A 23,968-nucleotide genomic window follows, 5' to 3' on the forward strand; every position below is an offset into this window, starting at 1 on the left:
TTGAGCTCAGGAACATGAGTCATCCTGACTCCAGGCACCACCTAACTGCCCTTCTTCCTGATGCATGTACCATGCTGCCTTCTTGCAGTACTGAATCTGTCTTGAGCTGACCTTTATTTTATCGCCACTCAGAGTTCTATAATTCCAACTCCAGCTTTTCTATTAGCAGCAGGTGTGTGCTGGGGAGATGCCCCTAGCCCTCGCCAAACTGGAAGTAGTTGCAATTTATCCATTCCTCAACCTCTGCCTTCCCAAAGATGGGACATTACCATTCTTCCATAATAGCTGACGTTTATATGGCGCTTTACTACAATGCCAGGCACTGTGCTAAGGGATATGTAATTATTATCTCAACCCTAGGAGGCAGGCGCTATGATTATCCTCATTTTACAGATCAAGAAGCTGAGGCAAACAGAGGTTAAGTGACTTGTCCAGGATCACACAGCTAGTAATAATGAGGCTGGATTTGAGTCTAAGTTTTACGGACTCCAGGCCCATTGCTGTGAACTCTGCACTAACTAGAGGTCCCAGGCAAAATACCCCAGAGCCATTTTTGATTCTTCCCTTCATTCTTTCTGTGTAGCTGACACCATTTTTTCCGGTTGATCTCACTGTCTCCAGGCTTTTCTTCTCTCTAAACCATCCTGTATAACACCAGCAGATTCATCTTCCCTGTGACCTGACTTTCATCTTTGCTCACTGCTTGAAGTACAAACCTCTCTGACTTCTGAGGTTTCTCAAGTTCTGGCCTTACCTTCAGCTATTCAACCTTATATCTCACCATTCCCTCACATGTAACCTCTCCCCTGGGCAGTGTTTCCTAAGCATTTTACGTTCTTTCCTGTGCCTTTATTTGTACTAGCCTGCCCCTCACACTGACTTTGAAGGTCCTTTCTTCTCCCATTCATTTATATCAAGTTTCCCCACTCAGTCCCACATTGATCTCTCTAGCACTTGGTACTCTACAGGTTAGCATTTCAATTTTTTTGTAATTGTTTCATCTGTCTGACCTAAACTGATTTAACTATCTGAGGAAAACAAGGCAGAGATGTTTGTCTTTGGTATGGTCCAAAATAATCCACATGTTGTCATGTTGGTGTACGGTGGAAAGTGATGAGCAAAAGCTTGTGGTCACCCAATGCTGAGAGAAAAACAATGGGCAGATTTTTCTAGCCTGCTTGTTTTACTGATGAAGAGCTTAGCGGACGGGGTGGGGACAGTGCCCACTTACTGTGAAGAGACATGAGTAGATCACATAGCAAGGATGTTAGACAGTAGATGGACTGTCTGATTAAACACTGACCCAACTTGGTAGGATGAGCCGCCATTGTTGGTTGTTTGGACACAGATGGAAATGATGAGCACAGAACCGCTCTAGTCCAATCAACCAGCTAGTTGGCCCAAGGGATAGAGCACTGGTTAAAAGCATTTTCCCCATAATGAGGGGTACACCTCCCACCACAGCACACAGTCCATTGGGTGGGTAGGACGGAGTGCACACAAACTTAAAAGTATGATGTAATGATGTAGACAGGTAGGGAACACATGGCTGATACAGTGGCAACAGCTCCCTAGGGCTTTATGTCATCACTTTCTCTAGATTGGTTTGGTATTAGTTGGCTGATAAGTTGCTCGGCTGGCTGTGCTGCTCAAAAGGGCTTTTTTCATATGCAGTTGAGCCTTTCTAGCCTCAGACCCTCCCCCGCTTTGTGCCAGGCACTGTGCTAAGCACTTTACATTGTTATCCCATTTGGTCCTCCCAGTAACCTTGGGAAGAAGGTGCTTCTATCATCTCCATTTTACAGATGAGAAAACTGAGACTGAGTGACTTGTTACAAAGTCATTTACTAAGTGTCTGATGCTAGATTTGAACTCAGGTCTTCCTGACTTCAGGTTCAGTGCTCTATCTGTTGTACACAAATATCCATTGTATTACAGTCGCCTCTGTAATCTTCCTCACAATCTTCAGTCATTTTCAGTTGTGTCCTACTCTTCTTGACCTCATTTGGAATTTTCTTGATAAAGATACTGAAGTGCCTTCTCTAGCTCATTGTAGAAATGAGGAAACTGAGGCAAGCAGGGTTAAGTGACTTGCCCGGGTCACACAGCTAGTAAGTGTCTGAGGCTGGATTTGAACTCAGGAAGATGAGTCTTCCAGACTCCAGATCTGGTACTCTGTGCACTCTGCCACCTAGCTGTCCTACTGCCTCCTACTTTTGGTAAGATCTGATTTGGGAGTTGGGGGAAGGCAGCACCTTATTATAACAGTCTCCTGAAGGCTTATGTAAGAGCCACTCAACACAGTAGAAAGAACGTGGTGCTCTAGAGTCAGAGGGTCTGGGTTCTGCCTCTGACATTTACTTTCTGATCTTGGCTCTCAGTTTCCTTATCTGTAAAAAAGAAAGGCTTGGGTTCTGAGGTCCCTGCCTACTCTAGAGCCTTGATTCTCAGGTCCATCATTAGACTAAGGGAAGTTGAAAACATGAAGGGTTAATGTAACTAACTGGAATCCTGGGGCAAGGTTAGATGTTAATGTTGATTTGCTTTGGAGAGTACCTAGTGTAGACTTCAGAAGGAAGTGCAGGTTAAAGGCTGAAGGCCCGGTGCAAAGTCTTTACCCTCACCTCCTGGTTTGCTACCCCTGAAAGTAGCCCCTGACGATTAAAAGGAGAGGCAACAACCTTTGTTTAGTCAGGGGAAGTGTTCCAGTGGCAGCTTCATGAACACTACACGAAGACAGAAGAACAGACTGCCCTCAGCCTGCTTTCCTTTGCTTTGTTTTCCTTTTCTTTATGGAAATTGATTAGTCCACTTGTTTCCAAGTGATTTGGGTAAATGATTTCCTACCTGAACCTCTTCATTCTTGCCGATATAAAGAAGGCTCCTTAGCTCATGCCACGCTTCATTTGTTGAGAGCTATGTTCATTCTGTCTGTGACCTCCAAAGGGACTTGTCTAATCTAATGTCACGAGGCTGTTATTTTGCTGAGACTTCATATCACAGGCTAATGTAAAGGTGGGCTGGGTGCAGAAAACTGTTTCCAGAATGAAGAGCAGAGCTGTGTGCTTCTTTATTCACTCATGTCAAGAATCACCCAGAATGGGCAGGCACTGATGGAGGGGTTGCAGCTGCATGTGCTTGTTTCCGAGATCACAGATCCACTTGAGTATTTGAGTGTCAGTATATTAACAAAGGTGACAGAATCAAGAAGCTTATCTTATTCAGTTTAAGAAGATAGATCTAGAGCTGGAAGGGACTTCAGAGGCCATCTAGTCCAATCTTCTCAATTTACAGGTGGGGAAACTGAGCTCCAGGGAATGTAAGTGATTTTCCCAAGGTCTTATTACTTACAAAGTTACTTACAAAAATTTAAAATTCTAACTGCATTTACTCCCTTATGGCTTGGTATCCCCAAATCACACTGCCAGCCCTTCGGTTCTCTCTGCTATCCATCCCCAGCCTTGTTTTGGGGGTACTCCTGTTTCTCCAGCTCCTGCCTTAGCCCAAAGGTTCTTGACTTTTTCTGTGTCATGGACTCCTTTGGCAGTCTGGTGAAGTCTAGGGTCCTCTTCTCAGAACTGTGTTTTTAAATGGATTAAAAAACCACATAGGTTTCTTTGGGGGGGGGGGATATAATTATATATTTGCAATAAAAGAATGGAATTATTTATACCGAAATAAACTTGAGGAGCCCAGCACTATTTCCTTAGGCAAAGGTAAAAACCCTTTCTTTAATTCAAGTGAGAAGTATAATAGGATTATCAACAAGATTTTTTTTTTGTCAATAATTAAGGAGAGGAGAAGTAACAAAGCAAAATAAAGTACAAAGCTTACTGGGGTCGGATTCACAGTCATAGGGATAATCTTGTCACTTAACCCTCTCTGACCTGATAAGAGAGCAAAGTCCTGTCTTATAAGGAGTGCATTGTCCCAGGCATCCTCAAGCAAATCCAACCCAAGATCCTCCTTCCTGGGCAGGAGAACTAAACACAAGTTAATAATTAAATGCACAGCTCCAGAAACATTTCTGGCATTTCAGCAACAGAACCAGGAGTGAGGGATTAGGCACACCAGTCCCTGAGGGGACTTGGAGGGGAAGGCCTTGTTCAAGTCATCTAACGTTTATTCCTCTCCTATAAAATGAGATCCCTTCTGGTTAGAAGTCTACAACTGTGATTCTGGCTTTATGTAGAACAAATTTTCAGAATAAAAATCACACAGTTATTTAGTACTTGGTTTACAGAGTTCTTTCTTTACAGTGGTGGTGAGGTTGGTAGCTCAAGTGTTATTATCCCCATTTAATAGATGAGGAAACTGAGGCTAAGATGTGAAGTGATCAGAACGGGGTCACACAGCTTCTAAGTGTCAAGAAATCCACTCTTGAGAGCAGTGGTTTGTTTTTTTTTTCCCTGCTCCACATCGACCTCTCCAAGAAAGCCCTTAACAGTCTGAGTTCTCAACTAATTTAATTGCACCAGATGTTTAGCTAGCAGGTGGTGTAAGACACTTAGGTTTGAGGATGAAAACTGACAAGTAGAAAACATCTTGCAATGCAAAGGAGCCTTGCAATTAGGCTCAATGACTTAGGGAAGATGCCTGGTAGAGGTGCAAAGCAAATTCTCCACCAGAAGGGAAACTATTATAAAGTTAGAGCTGGAAGGACCCTTGTAGATCATCTAGTTTCTCCCCTCCCCCATTTGATAGTGAAATGAACTAACTTGTGCAGTCATCATATAGGAACTGCTGGCAGCTTGGTGCAGTGGTAAGACTAGTTTTAGAGTCAAGACACCTTGATTAAATCCCAATTTCACCATTTGTTACCTCTGTGACCCTTGGGCAAGTTGCTTCCCCTCACTGGGCCTTAGTTTCCTCATCCTGGATGACCTCTAAGGTCATCTAAATGACCAGCTCTAAATTTATGATCCCAAGGATTAAAGACAGAATTTGAATCTGGGACCTAGGATTCCATATCCAGCATTCTTTCCTCTGTATGATGTCCAAGGGGTGAGACAGATTTGTGTGTCAAAAATCAGATAGGCCGATCTGGGCCTAAGAGCTGTGATAGTGAATTAGATGGAGACAGAAGCAAAAGTGGGAATAACAAACAGTAATATCGGGTCAAAAATGGTCAGGAGGTAATCTGGCTGAGTGATTGAGCAACAGGAGTCTGGCCTCCTAAGCTGGGGAGATAGAGAAAACTGCTACACCTTCCCTTTCTGCCAAACGAGGTTCTGTTGAGTTAGTACTGGTGACGTGGACCTCCCACACCTTCTAATCACAGAAAACTGTTTACAATTATATCCTTATGAAATTCTTCCAGCTTAATAAACCAGGTTACACAAGCTTTGCAATTCCTGGGCCATTTGTTCATGAGGTGATATGGTCCCCTATTAACTCTTGGATCAGATAAAAACTTCTGAGTTTGGCTCTGAAAACCCTTTACAACCAGACTGCAATCTACTTCTCAAGCCTTATTACATATTACTTCCCCTTCATAAACTCTTCGGATTAGCCAAGCTGAGCACCTTTACTGTTCCTAATACATGACCCTCCCTCTCTTCTCTCTAATCTTTCAAGGCATCACGTGCCTTAAAATATCCTCCCGCCTGGCCTCCCTTAGAAGCTTTCATTTCCTTCCAGTCTCAACTGAAGGACTTCCTTCCACCTGAAGCCTTTTCTGATGTTTCCAATTGCTAGAGCTACCCTTCCCCTTTACCTTCTATCCATTTTAATCTATATATGTACTTCCTCCTCCCCATCTTTGCGCGTAAGGGGCATGGGGGATTGGGAGATGGTATCCACACCAAGGCAGCATCATCCCAATCCCTTGAGGATTCAGCAGATCTATTCATGATGATTATCATTACTTAAATAGAAAGCTATCTGTCTAGCACACTCCGAACTTATTTTCTTAGATCTAGGCTTTGTTTGTTAGTGTTTATGTCTCCATAGATAGAATGCTTAGCTCTTTGAGGGCAAAGATGCCTGGCACACAGCAGATGCTTAACAAATAATAATTGACAGTCTAATTGCTTTAAAAGTCTTCTCCTCAGCATCTCTGCATGTTCTCATTTGAATGAAAATATCTGAACTCAGCCACAGAACCAGAGAATAGTAGAGATCACCTAGCACTCATAGACAAAATGAGATAATATATCTAAAACACTTCGTAAACCTTTAGGCATTTTATAACTGCTAGCTAATATTGTTATTATAAATTATAAATTACTCTATTATCGATATGTAACTGGAGGAGGTCGAGGTCTAGTGGGGTAAATAATAGATGTAAATAACACTAATAAAAATTAAAATATAATGAATGGATAGGAGGGATGTAAACAAAATATTAGGGAAGCAGAAAGAAATTTCTGGCTGGCAAAAGATCAGGAACGCTTCAGGTAGGAGGTGGCATATCCTAGCTGGGCCTTGAAAGGATGGAAAGAATCTCAGGAGGCAGAGATTATGAGGCAGAAAGATTTTTCAGTTATGTAAAAAGTATATGAGGTGGGAAAGACTACGATTAGTTTGGAGAATAGGAAGAAGTTTGGTTTGGTGGGAATATATCCTGTGTGATAATCCTAGAGAGGAAAACTGGTGTCTAATTGTTTATAAGGACATTGAATACCAAGGTAAGGAATGTGGACTTTTACTTGGTATTCAGTGGGGAGTCATCAAAGTACCCATTAGGGTGGCCATGATCAAAGCTGTGTGTAGGGTATATTAGAATCTAGTGAAATCAGCACCCACATTTTCTAATCTAAGAAATACTCTTTTTATAGTTATATTCCCACAGAAAGTTATTTCCATTTAACAAAACATAGAACATAAAATTTTCAATTCCTAGGATTTTTTAAATTATATGGTGATATGACTGATGTCAAATATGAATTCCACTGTTTGGCTCTTAAAGCCAACTAGAGGCTGGAAGACCAGTTATTATTGTAGCCTAGGTAAGGGATGAAAGCTGCTTCAAGTAGGGTAATGGAAGGTAGGCATAGAAAGGAAGGAAATGATTTAAGAGAAAAATGAAGGGTTTATTCGAGATTAGTGTTTTTCTACCCATGAAGCATTGTTTTCTTCGACAATTGGGGTCAAGTGACTTACCCAGAGTTACATAATTACTAAGTGTCTGAGGCTGGATTTGAACTCAGGTCCTTCTGACTCCAGGGCCAGTGTTCTATCTACCATCTAGCTGCCCTATGTCATTGCTTTTGGGCTGTTGCAGGGTCCATCTCATTACATGACAATATAAGCTGTAAACATACCTAATATAGATGGAAAAGATGATGTCCCATGTGTATAGATCTGTTTATATCTATATCTCTGTAGCTCACCTCTCCTCCCTTCCCATCTCCTCTCTTCTCTCAACACACCGTCTTAAAAGCCCACCTTTTAAGTAGCTGGTTTTTCATACGTGTTTCATATTTGACCAGTTTGATCCATCAGTGCTCTCTTTTCCAGGGCAGTTGTAAATGTAACATGTCATCTTACTGATGGAAGAGTGCTATCTAGTGACAGAAAAGGGTAGATGCAGTTTTTACTAGGGCCCTACAGTATGAACCTAAAAACACTGTTCCTGTTGCAGTTTCGGTTAGAATACTATTTTCCAAGAACACATTACGGCACAAAGGGAGTTAGCATGTCATAAGCCGCAAATCTAGTCCAACTTTCTATATGAAACATGAATTAATATTAGGTATTTACCCTGTGCTTTTCAAACCTCAAAGCGCTATATATGCTAGGTATTTTTATTATAGTTTCATTTTTTTAGTCCTCAGTTTTCTCATTTGTCAAAGACATGGACTCAAAATTTCAGCTCAAAATCCTGTCATTCCAAGTACTCTACCTACTCTATTTCTTTTGTCTTTATCAGATGATATCTATAGCGCAAGAGAGTATAGATTAAGAGCAGGAGAGCCACGCTGCAGTAGCGGATGACAAAACTTTATTACTACTCACAAGGGGAAAAGGAGAATAGATGCCAACGGGGAACATTCAGTGTGTGGCCCCCGTTGTCCTTTGCCATTGTGAGAATCTTCCAAATGTGGAAGCTTGCAGATGGTGCTGCTGGGTGCTTCCAGATGTGCAGTGGCTTTCACACTGGTCAAAGACTCAAAGGCCTTTGGAACTAAAACTTTTTTAAAAAAATATTTTATTTTTTAATAATTTAATTTATATTAATATTGATATTTAATTTTATACATAAATAAAAATAAATATATTTAATATTGATATAATATTAATAATTTAATTTAATTAATTCCACCATTACATGTAAAAACTGTTTTAACATTCGTTGCTAAGTTTTGATTTCTAAATTCTATCCTTACCTGCTTCTTCGATCCCCTCCCTGAGACAGTAAGCAATCTGATATAGATTATACATGTGTAAGTCATTTTGTGGGTGGTGGGAATAGGAAGGAAGATGGAGGGAAGGAAGGAAGGAAGGGAGGGAGGGAGGAAGGAAGGAAGGAAGGAAGGAAGGAAGGAAGGAAGGAAGGAAGGAAGGAAGGAAGGAAGGAAGGAAAAACAGTGTGTTTTTGTCTATATTCAGACACTATCAGTTCTTTTTCTGGAGGCATATAGCATTTTTCATCATGAGTCCTTTGGGGTTATCTTGGATCATGGTACTGCTAAGAATACCTGTCATTTACAATTCTTTGTTGTACCATATTGATGTTACTGTACAATGTATTCAGTATCAACTCATGTAAGTCTTTCCAGGTTTTTCTTTTCTTTTTTTGACATATAGTAATAATAAATTTATTTTATTTTTAATTTATGGAATAAGACAAGCATCTCCATAACAATATGATAAAAAAAAAGATGATTGCATATAAAACTGCCAATCTGCTATACACAGTTTGCTCTTCCTTTCAAATGTACAACAAAATTACCATGTAAATTTCTTTTTTTTCCCACCTACCTCCCCCTATTCTAGAGATGGCTACCATTAAACACAAATAGGTGTGTGTGTGTGTGTGTGTGTGTGTGTGTGTGTAAAATTATTCTATACATACTTCTAATTATCATTACTTTCTCTGGATGCAAATAGCATCTTTCTTCATATCCTTCATAGTTAATTTGTGTATTTATAGTAGACAAAATAACTTACTCAGAGTCATCCTTAAGACAATATTACTATTACTGGATGCAGGGTTCTTTTTTCTACTCATTTTCCTCTTCTTTATTTCATGCAAGTCTAGCCGTGTTTTTCTAAATCATCTTTTCTTATAGCATAGTAGTATCACAATCATATTCTACAACTTGTTCAGTCATTCCCCAGCTGATGGGCATCCCCTTAACTTCCAATTATCCACTGCAAAAAGAGCTGCTGTAAGTATTTTTGTACAAATAGATTCCTCCCCACCTTTAATTTTTTTTTTAATTTCTTTGGGATACAACTCTAATAGTGCTATTGCTGGATCAGAGGGTATGCACAGTTTGATCGCCCTTTGGGCATAGTTCCAAATTGCTGTCTAGAATGGTGGGACTGAGAACTTTTATAGAGTTTAAACAAAACTTTGTCTAAACAGAGAGGCATCGTGGCTCCAATAGGAGATTTCTCTGTCATCAAGAGGGGAAGAGAAATAGTATACTTGGAACTGGTGAATTGAAGCTGTTTTCTAAATTACATATTAAAGAATGAGGGGCAGAGATGTGGGAAATGTAACTCTAGCTATGCCATTTGGTGAAAGGCGAGGGGGGCTAATACCAAGTCTCTGGGTTTATTAGCTGTGGCGTAACTGCATCTTGTGGGCTGGGGCCATACCAGTCAGATGAGTTCACCAGTTCTCAATATTTCATGGACTGTTTGACCATTTGGCAGACAAGTGTAAGATTCAGGAATGGGCAGGGCAGGACTGGGGAGGACATTTTGAGCCATATAATTTTAGAGTTGTAAGAAATGTCAGGTACTGTATAATGGCTATAACCCTTTAATTTTAAGGATGAGGAACTGAGGCACAGGGTGGTCAAATGGCTTGTTTCAGGTCACACAGAGCTAAGCCTAGAACCCATGTCTCCTAGATTCCCAGTCCAGTGCATAGGAATCCAGAAGGAGGAGGCAATGTGAAAAGCTGGAGAAGTAAAGGACACCAAAGACAAATTTCACACATCACTGTTTGCCTGGGGCTAACTAACCCAAACTGAGAATATCGAGGTAACTTTAAAGTGGTTGGAAGGGAAGGGCCTTGTGACTGTTAGGTAAGTTTTTTTTTAAAGGCTTTTTTTTTTTTTTGGATTGTGTTTGTGAATGCTCAAGGAACCAGCAGGCACTGTGTTATTGAATCAAACAGGAATCCAGAGACAGTCATTTCACTTTTGACCAGACGGGATCAAGGGACGTAAGTGCCTCAAAGTGTCCTCCCCAGTCCTGCCCTGCCCATTCCCGAATCTTACACTTGTCTGCCAAATGGTCAGTCAGTCCATGAGATATTGAGAACTGGTGAACTCATCTGATTGGTATGGCCCCAGTCCTCAAGATGCAGTTATGAATACCACTAATGTGGGTAATATATTAAGGACTTAGATTAGCTATCAATGCCAGCCTTCCTTTGCCACTCATTTCCAGAGTTGTGGCAGGGGAGTGTCCCACTGTATTAGAGCTCTTTGCTATTGTAATCAGTCCTGTTGCTAAATGGAGATTTGTACATCAGCCAACATTTCATGAACATTTAATCTGTGATTCATTTTGGGTGGAAGGAGAGGGCGGGGCGAGCCCCTGGCTCTTAGCTGCCTGGATTTGTGGGAGAGGAAGTGATCCGCAATGAACGAATTTTACAACCTGACCACCATCGTGAGCAAAGAAAGTGGATCCTGGAACATCTTGAATCTTTTATCAGGTGACAGTTCAGAGGGAAATAGGAACAGGATCTAGGTGACACCCATGGCTTAGGGAGTCAGAGGTAGTTTTCCCTAACCTACCATTTTCTACTTGGCATCCAAACTGCTGTGCCTCCCCATCCCCCAGCCAGTCAATGGAAGTTTCCCCTGAATATAGAAAAACCGAAAGTCATCACTTGACTTTATGTCATTATGAAGTCATTATGAAGGAGGAACACAAACCTATTATAAGACTCACTAAATTCAGTGGATTTAGGCTCAGATATTGGCAATCTATGTCCTAGTGGGAAGGAAAGTGTTAATGAGTAGCTACAGCAGCTGAGGGCCAGGGATGGATTGAGGTTGGAAAAAAGAGTGTTAAATGAGCCAGGACCTACAAGTTAGAAGGCCAGGGTGTGGTGGACAGAAGGCTGGTTTCCAAGGCTGATGGAAAATCCCAGTACTGCCTCATTTTAATGCTTCTAATAGCACTGACGTTTGTATAATGCTTTGAAGGCTTACAATGGCTTTACATACATTTTTCTTATTTAAGCCTTATAATAACCATGTGAGGTAGGTGCTAGCTATTAACCTTATTAAAACTGAGCGATCCGTGCTTCACAGAGGTTTAGTGATCTGTTCAGGATCATACAGCTACTGAGTGTCTAAATCAGGACCCGGGACAGGTCACTTAACCTGTATCTGACTCAGTTTCCTCCTCTGTAAAGTGGAGATGATAATAGCATATACCTTCCAGGGCTGCTGTGAGAGAAAAATGAGATAATATTTGTAAAATGTTTTGTAAACCTTAAAGCACTATAATAAATATAATAAATTATTATCATTTTACATCTATTACTTCTTTTCTTGGTTTTTTTTCTTTAGGCTCAACACACTTAGTTCTTTCACCCAATTTGATTAGGTTATGGTTTCAACACCTGTTATCACCCAAGTTACCCTCTTCTGTATTCATTCTGGTTTGTTAATATTCCTCTTAAATATGGCAGGCCCAGTGAAAACTGGGTCTGCGCAGGAGCGCGCTCAGTGAGCCTGTTTCCATGAGTAGTCCTTACAATTGAATGGTGTGATAGACCCTAAATTTTCCTTGACTTTAATGTGTGCCACAACTAGGGTTCTTTGTACCTCTAGACAAATACAGATATGAGTGGAAAAACTTAGCAGACTAGAATGATACTGGTTTAATATGGTTTGAATCAGTAGACATGGTGGGCAGTTGTTTCTGAGTATTTGGTTTTGCTAGTTAAGAAACAGGTGTGATATGTTTGAGCATGGGGACCTTAAGATCTCTGATCCACTTGGTCAGAAGAGCTGCTAGTTATGGATTTCTACTAGGAGCCAGATTCCCTGTGGAGACACTTCCCCAAACCAATCAATCTATTTGTTCCTTATAATTTTTGTTTTTGGTATGGACCTGTGACTTCATTGATCTGGGGAACTTTTACCACCTATATGATCAACAGTCTAAGTATTACATGGGGCACTATAAGATTAAGTGACTAACCTAAGGTCACTCTACCAGGATGTGTCAGGGACTAAACATGAACCCAGTCTTCTTGGCTGAGGCCATTGTTTATCTACTATACAACAGCATCTTTCATCTTTCTTGATCCTGTTCAAATGCTGGACTAGGGCCATCTGAATACTTTCTATCTATTTATTACCCAAACACTGACTTTTAGGATTGGCAGTAGGGCAGAGCAGTATAATTTGGAGGGCCTTAAATGCCAGGTTGAGAAGTTTGGATTTAATCTTAGAGTCAATAGGAAACCACTGAAGAAGATTTTTGAGCAGGGGATTGACATTGCCAGACCAGTTATTGGGAAGATTATTTTGATAGTTATATGGATGATGGATTGGAGAGATGCATGGAAACCCAATTAGCTTGGAACTAGAGGTATGGCTGTGTGAATGGAGCAAAGAAGACAGATATGGAGGGAAAAAAAGATGTCATGGAGATAAAATTGATGGGATTTGTCTACTTGCTGGCTATGGAAATAGATGAGATGGAGCCAAAGAGTGGTGTGCTGAAAGGGGAGGCTGTGGAAGGTATATCTGTTTGCAGGTATACAGGGTACTTTTGAGAGGGCAAGAAATGAGAGCAGGAAAATTGGGTCTGCAGACATTGAAGTTGAGACATGAACCTATCAGGGCCTAACCAGGGGAAATGACAGTGGCAATGAAGGATGCTGGATTTCTCATATGTAATGTAATAACCCACTGGAGATGGAGGGATGAGGGAGAGGGAAGGTCTGGAAGAAAACTCAAAGGTTTTGAGCCTGACTGCCTGGGACAATGGTGTCACCAGGAGGAAATGAGGAGTGGGAAGTGGTTCAGTATCATTTCTGTTTGAATTGGGATAAGCTATTTCTCTGGAAAATGGAAGCGATTAGCACCAAATAACACATGCCAAGTCTGTCATCAAACTGGTTGTTTCATCAAAGCACTGAGTGGATTTCATTACTGGTCAAAAATTCTGACTCTAAGTTCAGCCTTCTTGTGGTCTCACCAATGGCCAATTTTGAGAAAGATTTCTAGACTTTTTCTTATTATAGTTAGAACATTAATTAACTCCCAATAGTATTTCAAACACGAGGCACAGTACCCATGTTTTACCTTTGTTTACTTTAAGATATATGCCTCTGAACACAACAGAGGCAAGATTAATATTTGACTTTCTGACAATTTCAGTAATCTTTTCTTTGTACCAAGTTTTAACTTTATATTATTTTTTTCTGTACTTTTTTCTTTCTCCATAATTCTAATTTTCTCTTAAGAAAATTCTTTCCATCATTTTTGTTATTTGTTTTCCCAGGCAAACTTCTATTTTTTCCATGAAACGTTACCAAATTAATGCTTTTTGTCTCTCTTTGTTTCATTTATCTCAGCATCCTCTACCTTTTAAGTCTCTATAAAACTATAATTAGTTTTACAACTACCTATAGGTTGTTGTGTGTATCTGGTTTGCCTCTGTTTGTCTTGTGTTCCTTTTCACATTGTAAGTTCACTATAGGTAGCTGCCACATTTATCTCCCCTTTCTTTTTACCATGGCCAGTACCTATTAGTACTCTGCATTTAGTGTATTTAATTTATCTACATATATATGTGCAAATGGTGGAGGATGTTGGAATTAATAGAACATTGAAATCCAAGAAGGGTTAATCTGGAAAATATTTTGGAGAAAGTGGAAGTTTGATTAGCAAAACAATGAAAAGGGATAGAAAGAATCATGTTTATTCATATATATAAATGTATGTATATACCTATAGATATTAATATATGCTGTACCTGTCACACATTCAGTATACATGAGTGGTGAAACTTGAAGCCAGGTCTAATAAACTCTGAGGCCAGGATTCTATCTAGTGTGGCATAGTGCATAGAGTGTTGGCCACAGAGACAGGAAAACCAAGGCTCAAGTTCCATTTCTGACATGTAGGGAGCAGTTCACTTAACGTCCCAATGCCCCAAGTAATCTTCTAAAACAAAAAATTCCAGAGCATTTGCCATCTGCATTGGTAGAGGGAGCGTTATAACCAAGTCTTCCATATGCCAATAAAATCACAACAGGTCTAGCCCAAAATGTTATATTTATAAATATTATGCCTATATGTATGTGTGTGTTTATATAGAGAGAGATAGCTATACATAGGTGAATAAAATTGTATAAATATATAATTTGACTAATGGTCTGTTTCCTTGTCACTTATTACAGGGTGTTTAGTTGGATTCTCTAACTGTTTCCCTACTCTCCTTACAGATTTGGACATATCAATGTGCTTCACATTCTGTTGGAAAATGGGGCAGATGTTAATGCGCAGAACAGACTGGGGGCAAGTGTGCTCACAATGGCTTCCAGAGGTGGTCATCTCAGCGCAGTTAAGCTCTTATTGGAAACAGGGGCCTTCGTTGACAATTATGACCATTTTAACCACAGTGTGCTTGAGGAATGCTACAATGGGGACCTGCCAGACATAACTGCCCTGATGATAGCTGCCCAGCATGGACATGAGGCAGTGGTCCACCTCTTAGTGGAGTGGGGAGCTGATGCCAATTACAGTGTTAAGACTATGGGTTGGAGTCCACTGATGTTGGCAGCTCTTAATGGGAGAGTGAGTGTGGCTCAGCAGCTGGTGGACAAAGGAGCTAACCCTGACCATGTCAATGTGCTAGAGAAAACCTCTTTTGAAATTGCACTTGATTTCAAACATAAGGAAATGGTAGACTATTTGGATTCTGTTACAACTGTTAGACCCAAAACAGGTAAGGGTCTTTATCCTCTTGATTTTGTTTGTTTGTTTTGCATTGCAAAGCTAAAAGAAATTGCCATTTGCTTTTTGTTTCTTTGTTTAAGGGCAGTGCATGGGGGTCTAGCTGATAGCATAATGGAGTGGAAGAATCACAGGACTGGATTTGAAGATGTCATGTAGATGAGTAGTCAGAATTCAAATTGTAGCAGTAACTAGGAGTTGTACCTAGGGAGCAATGAGGTAGCATAGTGGATAGAGCACTGGCCCTGGAATCAGGAAGACTCAATTGCATGAGTTCGAATGAGGCCTCAGACATTTACTAGCTGTGTGACCCTGGGCAAGTCACTTAACCCTGTTTGTTTTAGTTTCCTCATTCATAAAATGAGCTGGAGAAGGAACTGGCAAACCACTCCAGTGTCTTTGCCAAGAAAACCCCAAAATGGAGTCACAAAGATTTGGACATGACTGAAATGACTGTACAACATCAAAATGTGCACCAAGGGCAAATGCATGTGGGTGGATGGGGAGGGCATAAAACAATCCAAATATAGTTACAGTTGTTCTGGGAGAAGGAGTAACCCATCCCCTTTGAGAGCCTGGCCCTTGCCCCTATGGGAATTAGAGGAAAAGTGGACTCCAAGAAAGAGATACCATGGCAACGGTATACTGAGGTGGCAACTATTGCACCATGCAGAGGGCACAGGTCAGCAGAGGAACATGAAACTATGCATGGAGATGGTGGTTGCCATGGAGAGGAAAGAAGACCCATTCAATACTTCCCCCCTGCCCAGCTAATTATAGCTCTGGTTTTCTAGATTTCTCTGTGTAAGGCTAATACTTAAAGAGCTCTTTATTTAGTTTCTAGCTACAATACTTGTATTTTAAGTAAGTTTCCACAAAATAGATGGTGGTGCTTGGACTATAGTTATATATTTGAAATAATTTTATTTGCATAGGTACAAATAATTGTATCAAAAGCCTTTCAGCTACTCACTGTTAAAACCTCAAAACAATTACTCATTGTTATAGTAAAAATCAGATATATAATTTAGAACAGGAGTTCAAGAAATGCAAACACTTAGGAACAGTTACATTTCTCCCTAGTCTTTAACTGTGCTTAAACAACAACAACATTCCGTTAACTCTTCTTATTCTTTAGTCTACTGTGGTTTTTTTCAGGTTTAAGTAGATCTAACTCACTCTGAATCTTTAGTGCTTTGTCCACTAACCAGTTTTGGCAGATGTTAAAACTCTAAAGTCTTTCTTCTCCTGTTACACAAACAGTCTTAATGAAAGGTCCTTGAAAAATTCATCTTTCCCGTGCCCTCTAACTCTGAGCATTCAGGGTACCTGAATCTGCCTTCTTCATAGTTAAAAAGAAGCAGAATGAAAAAAAAAGTGTGGCTATGTACACCAGCAAGATTTCTACATGAATATTGCTTCCTAAACAGGAGGAAATTTTGTCTGCCTTTTTTTTTTCTCTTCACGATACCTTCCTGACTTTCAGTTCAGATCTCTGTACTCACATGTATATAATTTTTTTTACAGTTTACAGTGTTTTCCTTATAACACCCTTATCACATAGATAATTTATGTGTTATAATTGTCATTTTACAGATAATGTAACCTAATTTCGGAGAGATTCAATTACTCCCTTGAAGGTAGATGGCTCATAATGAGGAGGTATCAGGACTCCAGCCCAGATCTTGTGTTTCTGAGTTCATTGTCCTTTCCCCTATGGCCTACATTCATTCTAATTCCTAATTTTTCCTAAAAGTAATCCTTGATATTTTTGTTTTTATATTCAACTAAATTAAAATTTGATTTTCAAAATTTTTAAATGTTCATTGAGAAAACCAGGGCAAGAAATCGATGTACAGTTATGTTTTGGAGTATTCTGTGGTGAAGCTATTAACAACATGAGAGAAACCATCAGTACTAACATGGTGTTAAAAGTGTGGAAAGAAGAGGCAATTTTTAAAGTGTACATTGGGAAATATTGTTTCTTTTTCTTTTTTAATTCTGAACTTAAGAAATAAAACAAGCCTTTCCATAACATAGTGAAATAGGAAAAAAAAGTTACATATAAAACTGCAAATGTGGTTTGTTTTTCTTTTAAATACATAATAAAGTTGTCATGTAACTTCTTTCCCTCCTGCCCCTCCCTGCCCTAGAGATGGGTACCATTAGAGTCAAATATATGTGTGGGTATACATACATACATATATGTGTGTGTGTCTATATCTATCTGTGGAACCATACTATGCTTGCTTCTATTTATTAGTTCTTTCTGTGGATGCAGATAGTGTCATCCTTCATAGATCTTTTGTATTTAAGGTTTTTATAATGATCAAAATGACCTAGTCACTCAAAATTGTTCTTAACAATATTGCTATTACAGCATACAACGTTCTTTAGGAGGAAGCTATTTTAATGATTCTTCTTAGCCTGGTATTCAAGACTTTCCAAAATCTGATTCAACAGCAAACAGCATCTCAACCTAGAATATCTTCTCTCTGCCTATCAAAATTCTGTCCATCCTTCCTAGTCCACTTCAAACTAAACAAATTCCTTGAAATCTTCCTGTACCACACAACAGACTTTCCAGTACTCTTCTCTGTGTTGCCCAGTCCGTGCTGTATTCTGTCAAGATCTTTTTATAGTCTGTCTCTGTAAGCCATTGTTTTAGCTTTCCTTTCTAGAGCCATCTGCAAATCTGAGATGCATGTATTCTCTGCCTTGATCAAAGTCATTCACAAACAATGCGCTAAAGAGTGCATTGACCAAACCCAAGCCTTCTCTGTGACATTTCACGAAGACTTCCTTCCAGGTTGACATCTGACCATAAATGACTCCCCGGATGCGTCTATCCATATGCAAAGATTAGGCATTTAACCAATGTTTATTGAGTCGAATTGAACCAGTACCATATCTTCTTTGATGTACTATTGTCTCACCTCTCCATCTTTTCTATAAGAATAATGTGAGAGACTACCAAATTCTTTACTAAAATCTAGGTAAATGGTACTTAGAGAATTTCACTGATCTGCCAGTTTAAATAAGTCTGCCAAAGAAGAAAATGAGGTTAGTCTGGCACAACTGGTTTTGGTGAAATCCTGCTGTCTTTGTGATTACCACTTCATTATCTCGATATTCACTAACCACCTTTTAATAATATGTTGTAGAATTTTGCTGGGAATTAAAGTCAAGCTCATCAGCCTAAGGACTTGTTTAGTCTTGTGGCATTTTTCCCATTTTTCTACTCCATCATATATCATTGAAAGTGGTTCAGCTTCAGGATTATTCCTACAACTTTGACAGATAAAATAAGTAGCTGGGTACTCAGCCTGCTAGTGTAAGTTGGGAGAGTGAGTGGTGAGCCTGGCTGGGCTGTTAAGAGATCATAAGCAATCTAGTTTCAGAGAAGAAAATTGAACTAGCTGTAAATTAACAACTGAAAGGTTGAGAGAGGAACTCTTCCACATGAATTTTCAGGAGAATTCTACCAATCTTGTAAGGAATTATTACACATTAACACTTTTATATAAATTGAGCTGCTATGCCTACATATTTTTGAGGGTAACTCAAGCTGGAAACTCTACTTTCCCTTTTTTCTCCCAATCTTTCAAATTTCCTTTTACTTTTTGTGTGGGTCGTCCCACCTAGGATTTTACATACTAGATGGCCCTAGCTAGCATCAAGTAAACAAAGCTGGCCCTTTAAGAAAGTAGGGTTTTTTTCTACCACAGGAAGAATGAGAGTTTTGGGGAGGCTTGAGGGGTGATTGGACCAGAAAATGCTTGTGAGAAATAACACCTGATTGTTTGCTGTGGAGGACTGCTGAGCTCTCCTTGCCTTGTCTGGACATTCTCAAGTGTTTCCTGACCACCTGATGATTATGAAATATCCTTTTAACTTTGAAGCTGCCTCTTTTTGATTGTTAATTAGTGAAGTTGTTTTTAATTGCTAAAAAGAACCAGTGATTCAGTAAACCGGTTATTTTAGGGCCCTTGAATTTAGTTCTTTTGAGCCTCGTGACTTGAAATCATCAAGGGTAACTAGGTGCTTATTTACTTCTTCCTGGTTTGGGATTTCAATAGCCCATCCATCATTTTTGTTTTTTCCATCCCAGTCCAAAGATTATTCTCTTTGGCAGAATTGAGGCTTATTATTGATATGATAAAGGATATCCTTAGTGCAGTCCTTCATCATTGTCCTATATCCATGTTGAACATTAGTCCTATCTCTTATTTTGTGATCTTTTTGGCAATACAGCTAATATATTTTTTGCTGTCCTGTGTCCACTTCAGAAAGTGATTAGGAGGGTCCAAACTGAGCTAAAATTAAATAGGAGAAGTAAGTCCTCGAGGGAAGAGAAGCTATCAAGAATAAAACTCCGAAGATACAAGCAAAAGTGAATCTGATATTAGGAAATAGGAGTTGCCAAAAGAGATTAGTGTCCATACACAGGGAATTCATCAGCCAACTTACATTTTAGAAAAACATACAAAAGGGGGTTGCTGCCCATCAGCTGTTGCTAATTAAACTTTTTTAATCTCCTTAAAAAAAGACATAGAAAAGAATGAATATAAATGCAGACCATGGTTCAGAAAAGAGCCTTAGGGGTACTAATCCTCCAGATAAAATGAGATTGTTGAATGCTAAGGAAAACCAGAAGAGTATTTCAGGATTAAAAACAAACAAACAAACTTCTATTTGGGAAAAGAAAAGGATCAAAGATAAGTGGATAGGATGATGTTCAAGGATGACAGAACCAAAGCATAAAAACCTTATACTTGGGTTCAGAAAGCAAACTTCGCAAGTTTAGAGATGAGGTGGAGAGAGGCATGGCAAGATAGCAGCTTACCTAAAAAATGTTTTTTTAAAAATAGAGTGAAAACTCAGTATGACTTACCAACACAATGTGGCAGACCCATGAGGTAATATAATTTTTGAACATATATAAGGGAAAATATAATTTATAACATAATTTTGACCTGTGTAAAGAGAAATGATAGTCCTACTGACTCTGCTTTGGTCAAATAAGACAGTGACCAAAATGGAGAAGAATTTCCCAGTCATAGCACACGTGAATCAATTGAAGGGAGAGGCAACATGTTGTGAACAACCAGTCCTGGAGCCTGGAAGACTGGGGTCAGGTTCCTATTCTCACATATATTGGCTGTTGGACCCTGGCAACCTCTAAATGATCCAGACAGTTCTCTAAAACCATCATTTATAGAATAAGTAGTGATCTGTACTAGTAGAAAGAGTTTTCTCACTAGGAATTTCCTAGAACATGAAATCCCAGGTCCAGGCCAAAAACAAACAAACAAATGAAAAAAGAAAATAAAAGCAAGCTAACGGAACTGGGGGTGTTTAGCCCAGGGAGAAGTGGGGACTTATAAGTCTTTAAATATTTGAAAGGCTATGATCTATTAGAGCAAAGTTTCTCAAAGTGTGGTCCATGGACCCCTGGGAGTCCCTGAGATGCTTTCAGATGGTCCTTATATCAGAAATACTTTCATAATAAACCAAGATGTTATTTACCTATTAAAATACTCCTCCCTTTCCCAGTTACTTATGTATAAGGCCACATTTTCTTTGTATACTTCAACATTATGCAACAAATTGAATGCAGAATCACATATGAAAATCTAGCTGTCTGCTGTTGTCAGACATTAAAGAGATTTGCAAAAAAAAGCCAAATGTCATTCTTTTTGCTAATTTTTGTTATTTTGTTAATACAGTTATTTTCCCTTTAAAATGTTATATTAATAGATAATGGATTTATTATTATTTTAAATGAATTAATAAATAAATATTTTAAAATTTTATCCATTTTAATTTAGAATACAGTAAATAACATCTTGGAGAAGATGGCAAATTGCTCCAGGGTCTTTGCCAAGAAAACCCCAAATGGGGTCACAGAGAGTTAGACACAATTGAAATGACTGAACAGCAACATTAACAAAATTTAGATATAACCCACATAAACAAAAGCTCTTTGGGGTCCTCAGTTTTCAAGAATGAAAATGGGTCCTGAGACCAAAAAGTTTGAGAACTACTGTGTAAGAGGGATTAGGCTTGAACTTAGAGGGTAGAACTAGACATACAGAGTAGGGATTGCAGGGTAGCTTGAGGTAAGGAAAAGATATTTTTAAAAAAATGCTAGTCCAAATTGAGTGGAATTCAGTAGTGGGTTCTTTCTCACTAGAGGACTATGAGTAAAGGCTGGATGACTACTTGTTGGGAATACTGCAGAGTTTCAGGTGTGGGTTGGTCTAGATATCATCTTCTAAATATGAACTTCTAGGAAATTCTATAATCTGCATTTGTTTGTATCGCTATCTGTGGGTAAGGACTGAACTGTCAGAATGATCGGAATCCCAGAGAAGGCCATCTAATCTAAAGCATGAATCCTACCTATAACGAATCAGACAAAGGGTTATCCAGCCTGTTTGAAGACTGCCATTGACAGAGAACTCACTACCCACCCAGGCATCCTTTCTAATTATTAGGAAAATATATTAAACCCAACTCTATCACCATATATTGTCTTGCCGTTAATCTTAGCTCCTGTTTCAGGAGCTAAGTGGATTAAGACTAATCCATCTACCTTTAAGAAGCCACAGGTTTGGATTTTCCATACTTGCCATAAGGATGACATAAAAAGAAAGAATGTGACTGAAGAAGGCCTAGTGAATGGCCCTCTTTGTTGGTGGCCCTGGGCCCTTCAGATTGCAGACAGAATGATTCACTGGAAGTCCACCCCAAAAAAGTACACCAGAACCCCCTCCCTACTCCCCTGGCAGAGAAAACCTCAAAATTCTTAGGGAGAGCCCCATGCTACAGAAAAACATGAACCTGCTGATGAGGGAGGCACCCTTTGGTCACTAGTTAGTGAAATAGGACTCTTCTGAAACAATAAAATCCCCTTCAGGAATTTTATCTCTAGAATGGACAAAATCACTTTAATCATACTTTAGATATGGCTAAGAAAAAGGTTGCTTTCTAGAAAAAGCTTATATGTAAAATTATGCTGTATTATTTTGAATTCTCTGTTATGTTAAATTGTTCTGATTTTAACTTTTCTAGTCTAAATGTTTTGTTTGTTCAGATGAAGAGAAAAGACGGCCTGATATTTTCCATGCTTTGAAAATGGGTAAGTGCTTTGGAAAGTACTTTTACATGTATGTCTGTATCAATGTATGCATGCGTGCATGTATGCTTACATGTATAAAATGCTGGGTTAGTTTTTAGTATTTCAGCTACCTTTTTTTTGCCACCAGATGGCATATTCATGCAAATAAAGACACTATTAAGGAACCTGTAGTTGCTTTTCAGAAATGTGAACAACAGACTGAAAAAGTAGGTTGACTTTACAAGAAATATATAGTAGCATTCTTATTTCTTAGACTGATAGATGGATGGGCAGATTAGACAAATAAATATGGGAAAATAAGAAATTGCTTGTGTATACGCAGAATAATAATAATAGCTAAAGCGCTTTATAATTGTTTTCTCCTTTTATCATCACAACAGCTCTGGGAGATAGGAACTATTATGATTTGCATTTTTCTGATGGGAAAGTGAGACAATCAGAAGTTAAGTGACTTGCCTAGGATCACATGGCTAGAAAGTATCTAAGGCCAGATTTGAACTCAGGTCTTCCTGATTTCAGGTTCAAAGCTTATAGATTCCTCCATATATAATATAAACTATAATGATCATGATAGCTAGTGCTCTAAGATTGGAAAAGCAGTTTACAAACACCTCATTTTATCTTCAAAGGTAGCCCTATTACTCTGTATATAAACGATGTGCTTATGTTTTTGCAGAGTATTAATTTAAAAGACATCTAACTTCCATATGCAACATTATTCTATTTTCAGGAAACTTTCAGCTTGTTAAAGAGATTGTAGATGAAGATCCCAACCAAGTAAACATCACTAATGGGGATGGAGCCTCACCCCTGATGTTAGCAGCTGTTACTGGACAGTTATCTCTTGTGCAGTTGCTTGTTGAGAGAAATGCAGATGTTGACAAGCAGGATAATGTTCATGGATGGACAGCATTAATGCAGGCCACCTACCATGGGTAAACTGCTTTTGTGAAGAACTGCAGCTCTGATTTTCTTTCTATAGAGCTAAATGCGATAAAATTGCTTCTTATATTGAATCAGACATATCTGGATTTGGGTATCTTCTTCAGGAATGTTGGGGCATTCATGATGTGGAGCCAGCATGCTATAGTGGAGAAGGCACTGGAGTCAGAATGAGAAGACCTGAGTTCAAATCCTGAATCTGTTAGTCGTTCGCTATATGACCTTGGGAGAGTCATTTAACCTCATCAGGTCTCAGTTTCTTGATCTGTAAAATGAAGGACTTGGATAAAGTCATCTCTGAGTTCCTTTTCTAGTTAGAAATCTCCTAAGCATAAGTCTGGGGGAAAAATGAATGAGTCACAAATTGTGTGTGTGTGTGTGTGTGTGTGTGTATGTGTGTGTATTTGTGTATGTATATGTGTGTGTGTGTATGTATGTGTGGGTGTGTATGTGTGTGTACATGTGTGTGTATGTGTGTGTATGTTTCAAAGTAGACTTGCTATTTCATTAACATAGAGAACTGCCTCTGGGGTGGCAGATCAGTATCAGCTTTTCAACTTATAAAGCTTCCTGGGACACTGCAATCCAAACTGACTTTGGAGAGTCACCCAGTCAGAGGTTAGCATGTATCTTGACCTCTGTCTCCTATGCCTCTTGTTATAGTATTAAACCTTACTTCTCCCCGAGGCATTTTTATACCCTATTTGTTCCATAGATTTCTATCACTCACAGAATTTTATCCATATCCATAAACAATCACTGAGTGGAG

The 23,968-nt window shown here is 39.2% G+C and overlaps 1 protein-coding gene across 3 annotated transcripts in view; it reads left to right on the top strand.

Moving 5' to 3' along the window:
- Positions 1 to 23,968, top strand: part of ANKS6 (ankyrin repeat and sterile alpha motif domain containing 6) — an 85,021-nt gene that overhangs the window by 7,030 nt on the left and 54,023 nt on the right. Inside the window, exons 1-5 of one of the 3 annotated variants that reach the window (XM_072604788.1) lie at positions 10,073 to 10,161; positions 10,264 to 10,345; positions 14,603 to 15,105; positions 22,213 to 22,257; positions 22,988 to 23,192. In XM_072604788.1, coding sequence (XP_072460889.1) covers positions 14,691 to 15,105; positions 22,213 to 22,257; positions 22,988 to 23,192 — 665 coding nt within the window. In that variant the 5' untranslated portion in view covers positions 10,073 to 10,161; positions 10,264 to 10,345; positions 14,603 to 14,690. Of the gene's footprint in view, positions 1 to 10,072; positions 10,162 to 10,263; positions 10,346 to 10,502; positions 10,844 to 14,602; positions 15,106 to 22,212; positions 22,258 to 22,987; positions 23,193 to 23,968 lie in introns of those variants that run through there. The other 2 variants (XM_072604794.1, XM_072604782.1) reach the window with 2 other exon arrangements.

The sequence above is a fragment of the Notamacropus eugenii genome, chromosome 1 (assembly GCF_028372415.1).
Source record: "Notamacropus eugenii isolate mMacEug1 chromosome 1, mMacEug1.pri_v2, whole genome shotgun sequence".
In the NCBI taxonomy this organism is placed as follows: domain Eukaryota; kingdom Metazoa; phylum Chordata; class Mammalia; order Diprotodontia; family Macropodidae; genus Notamacropus; species Notamacropus eugenii.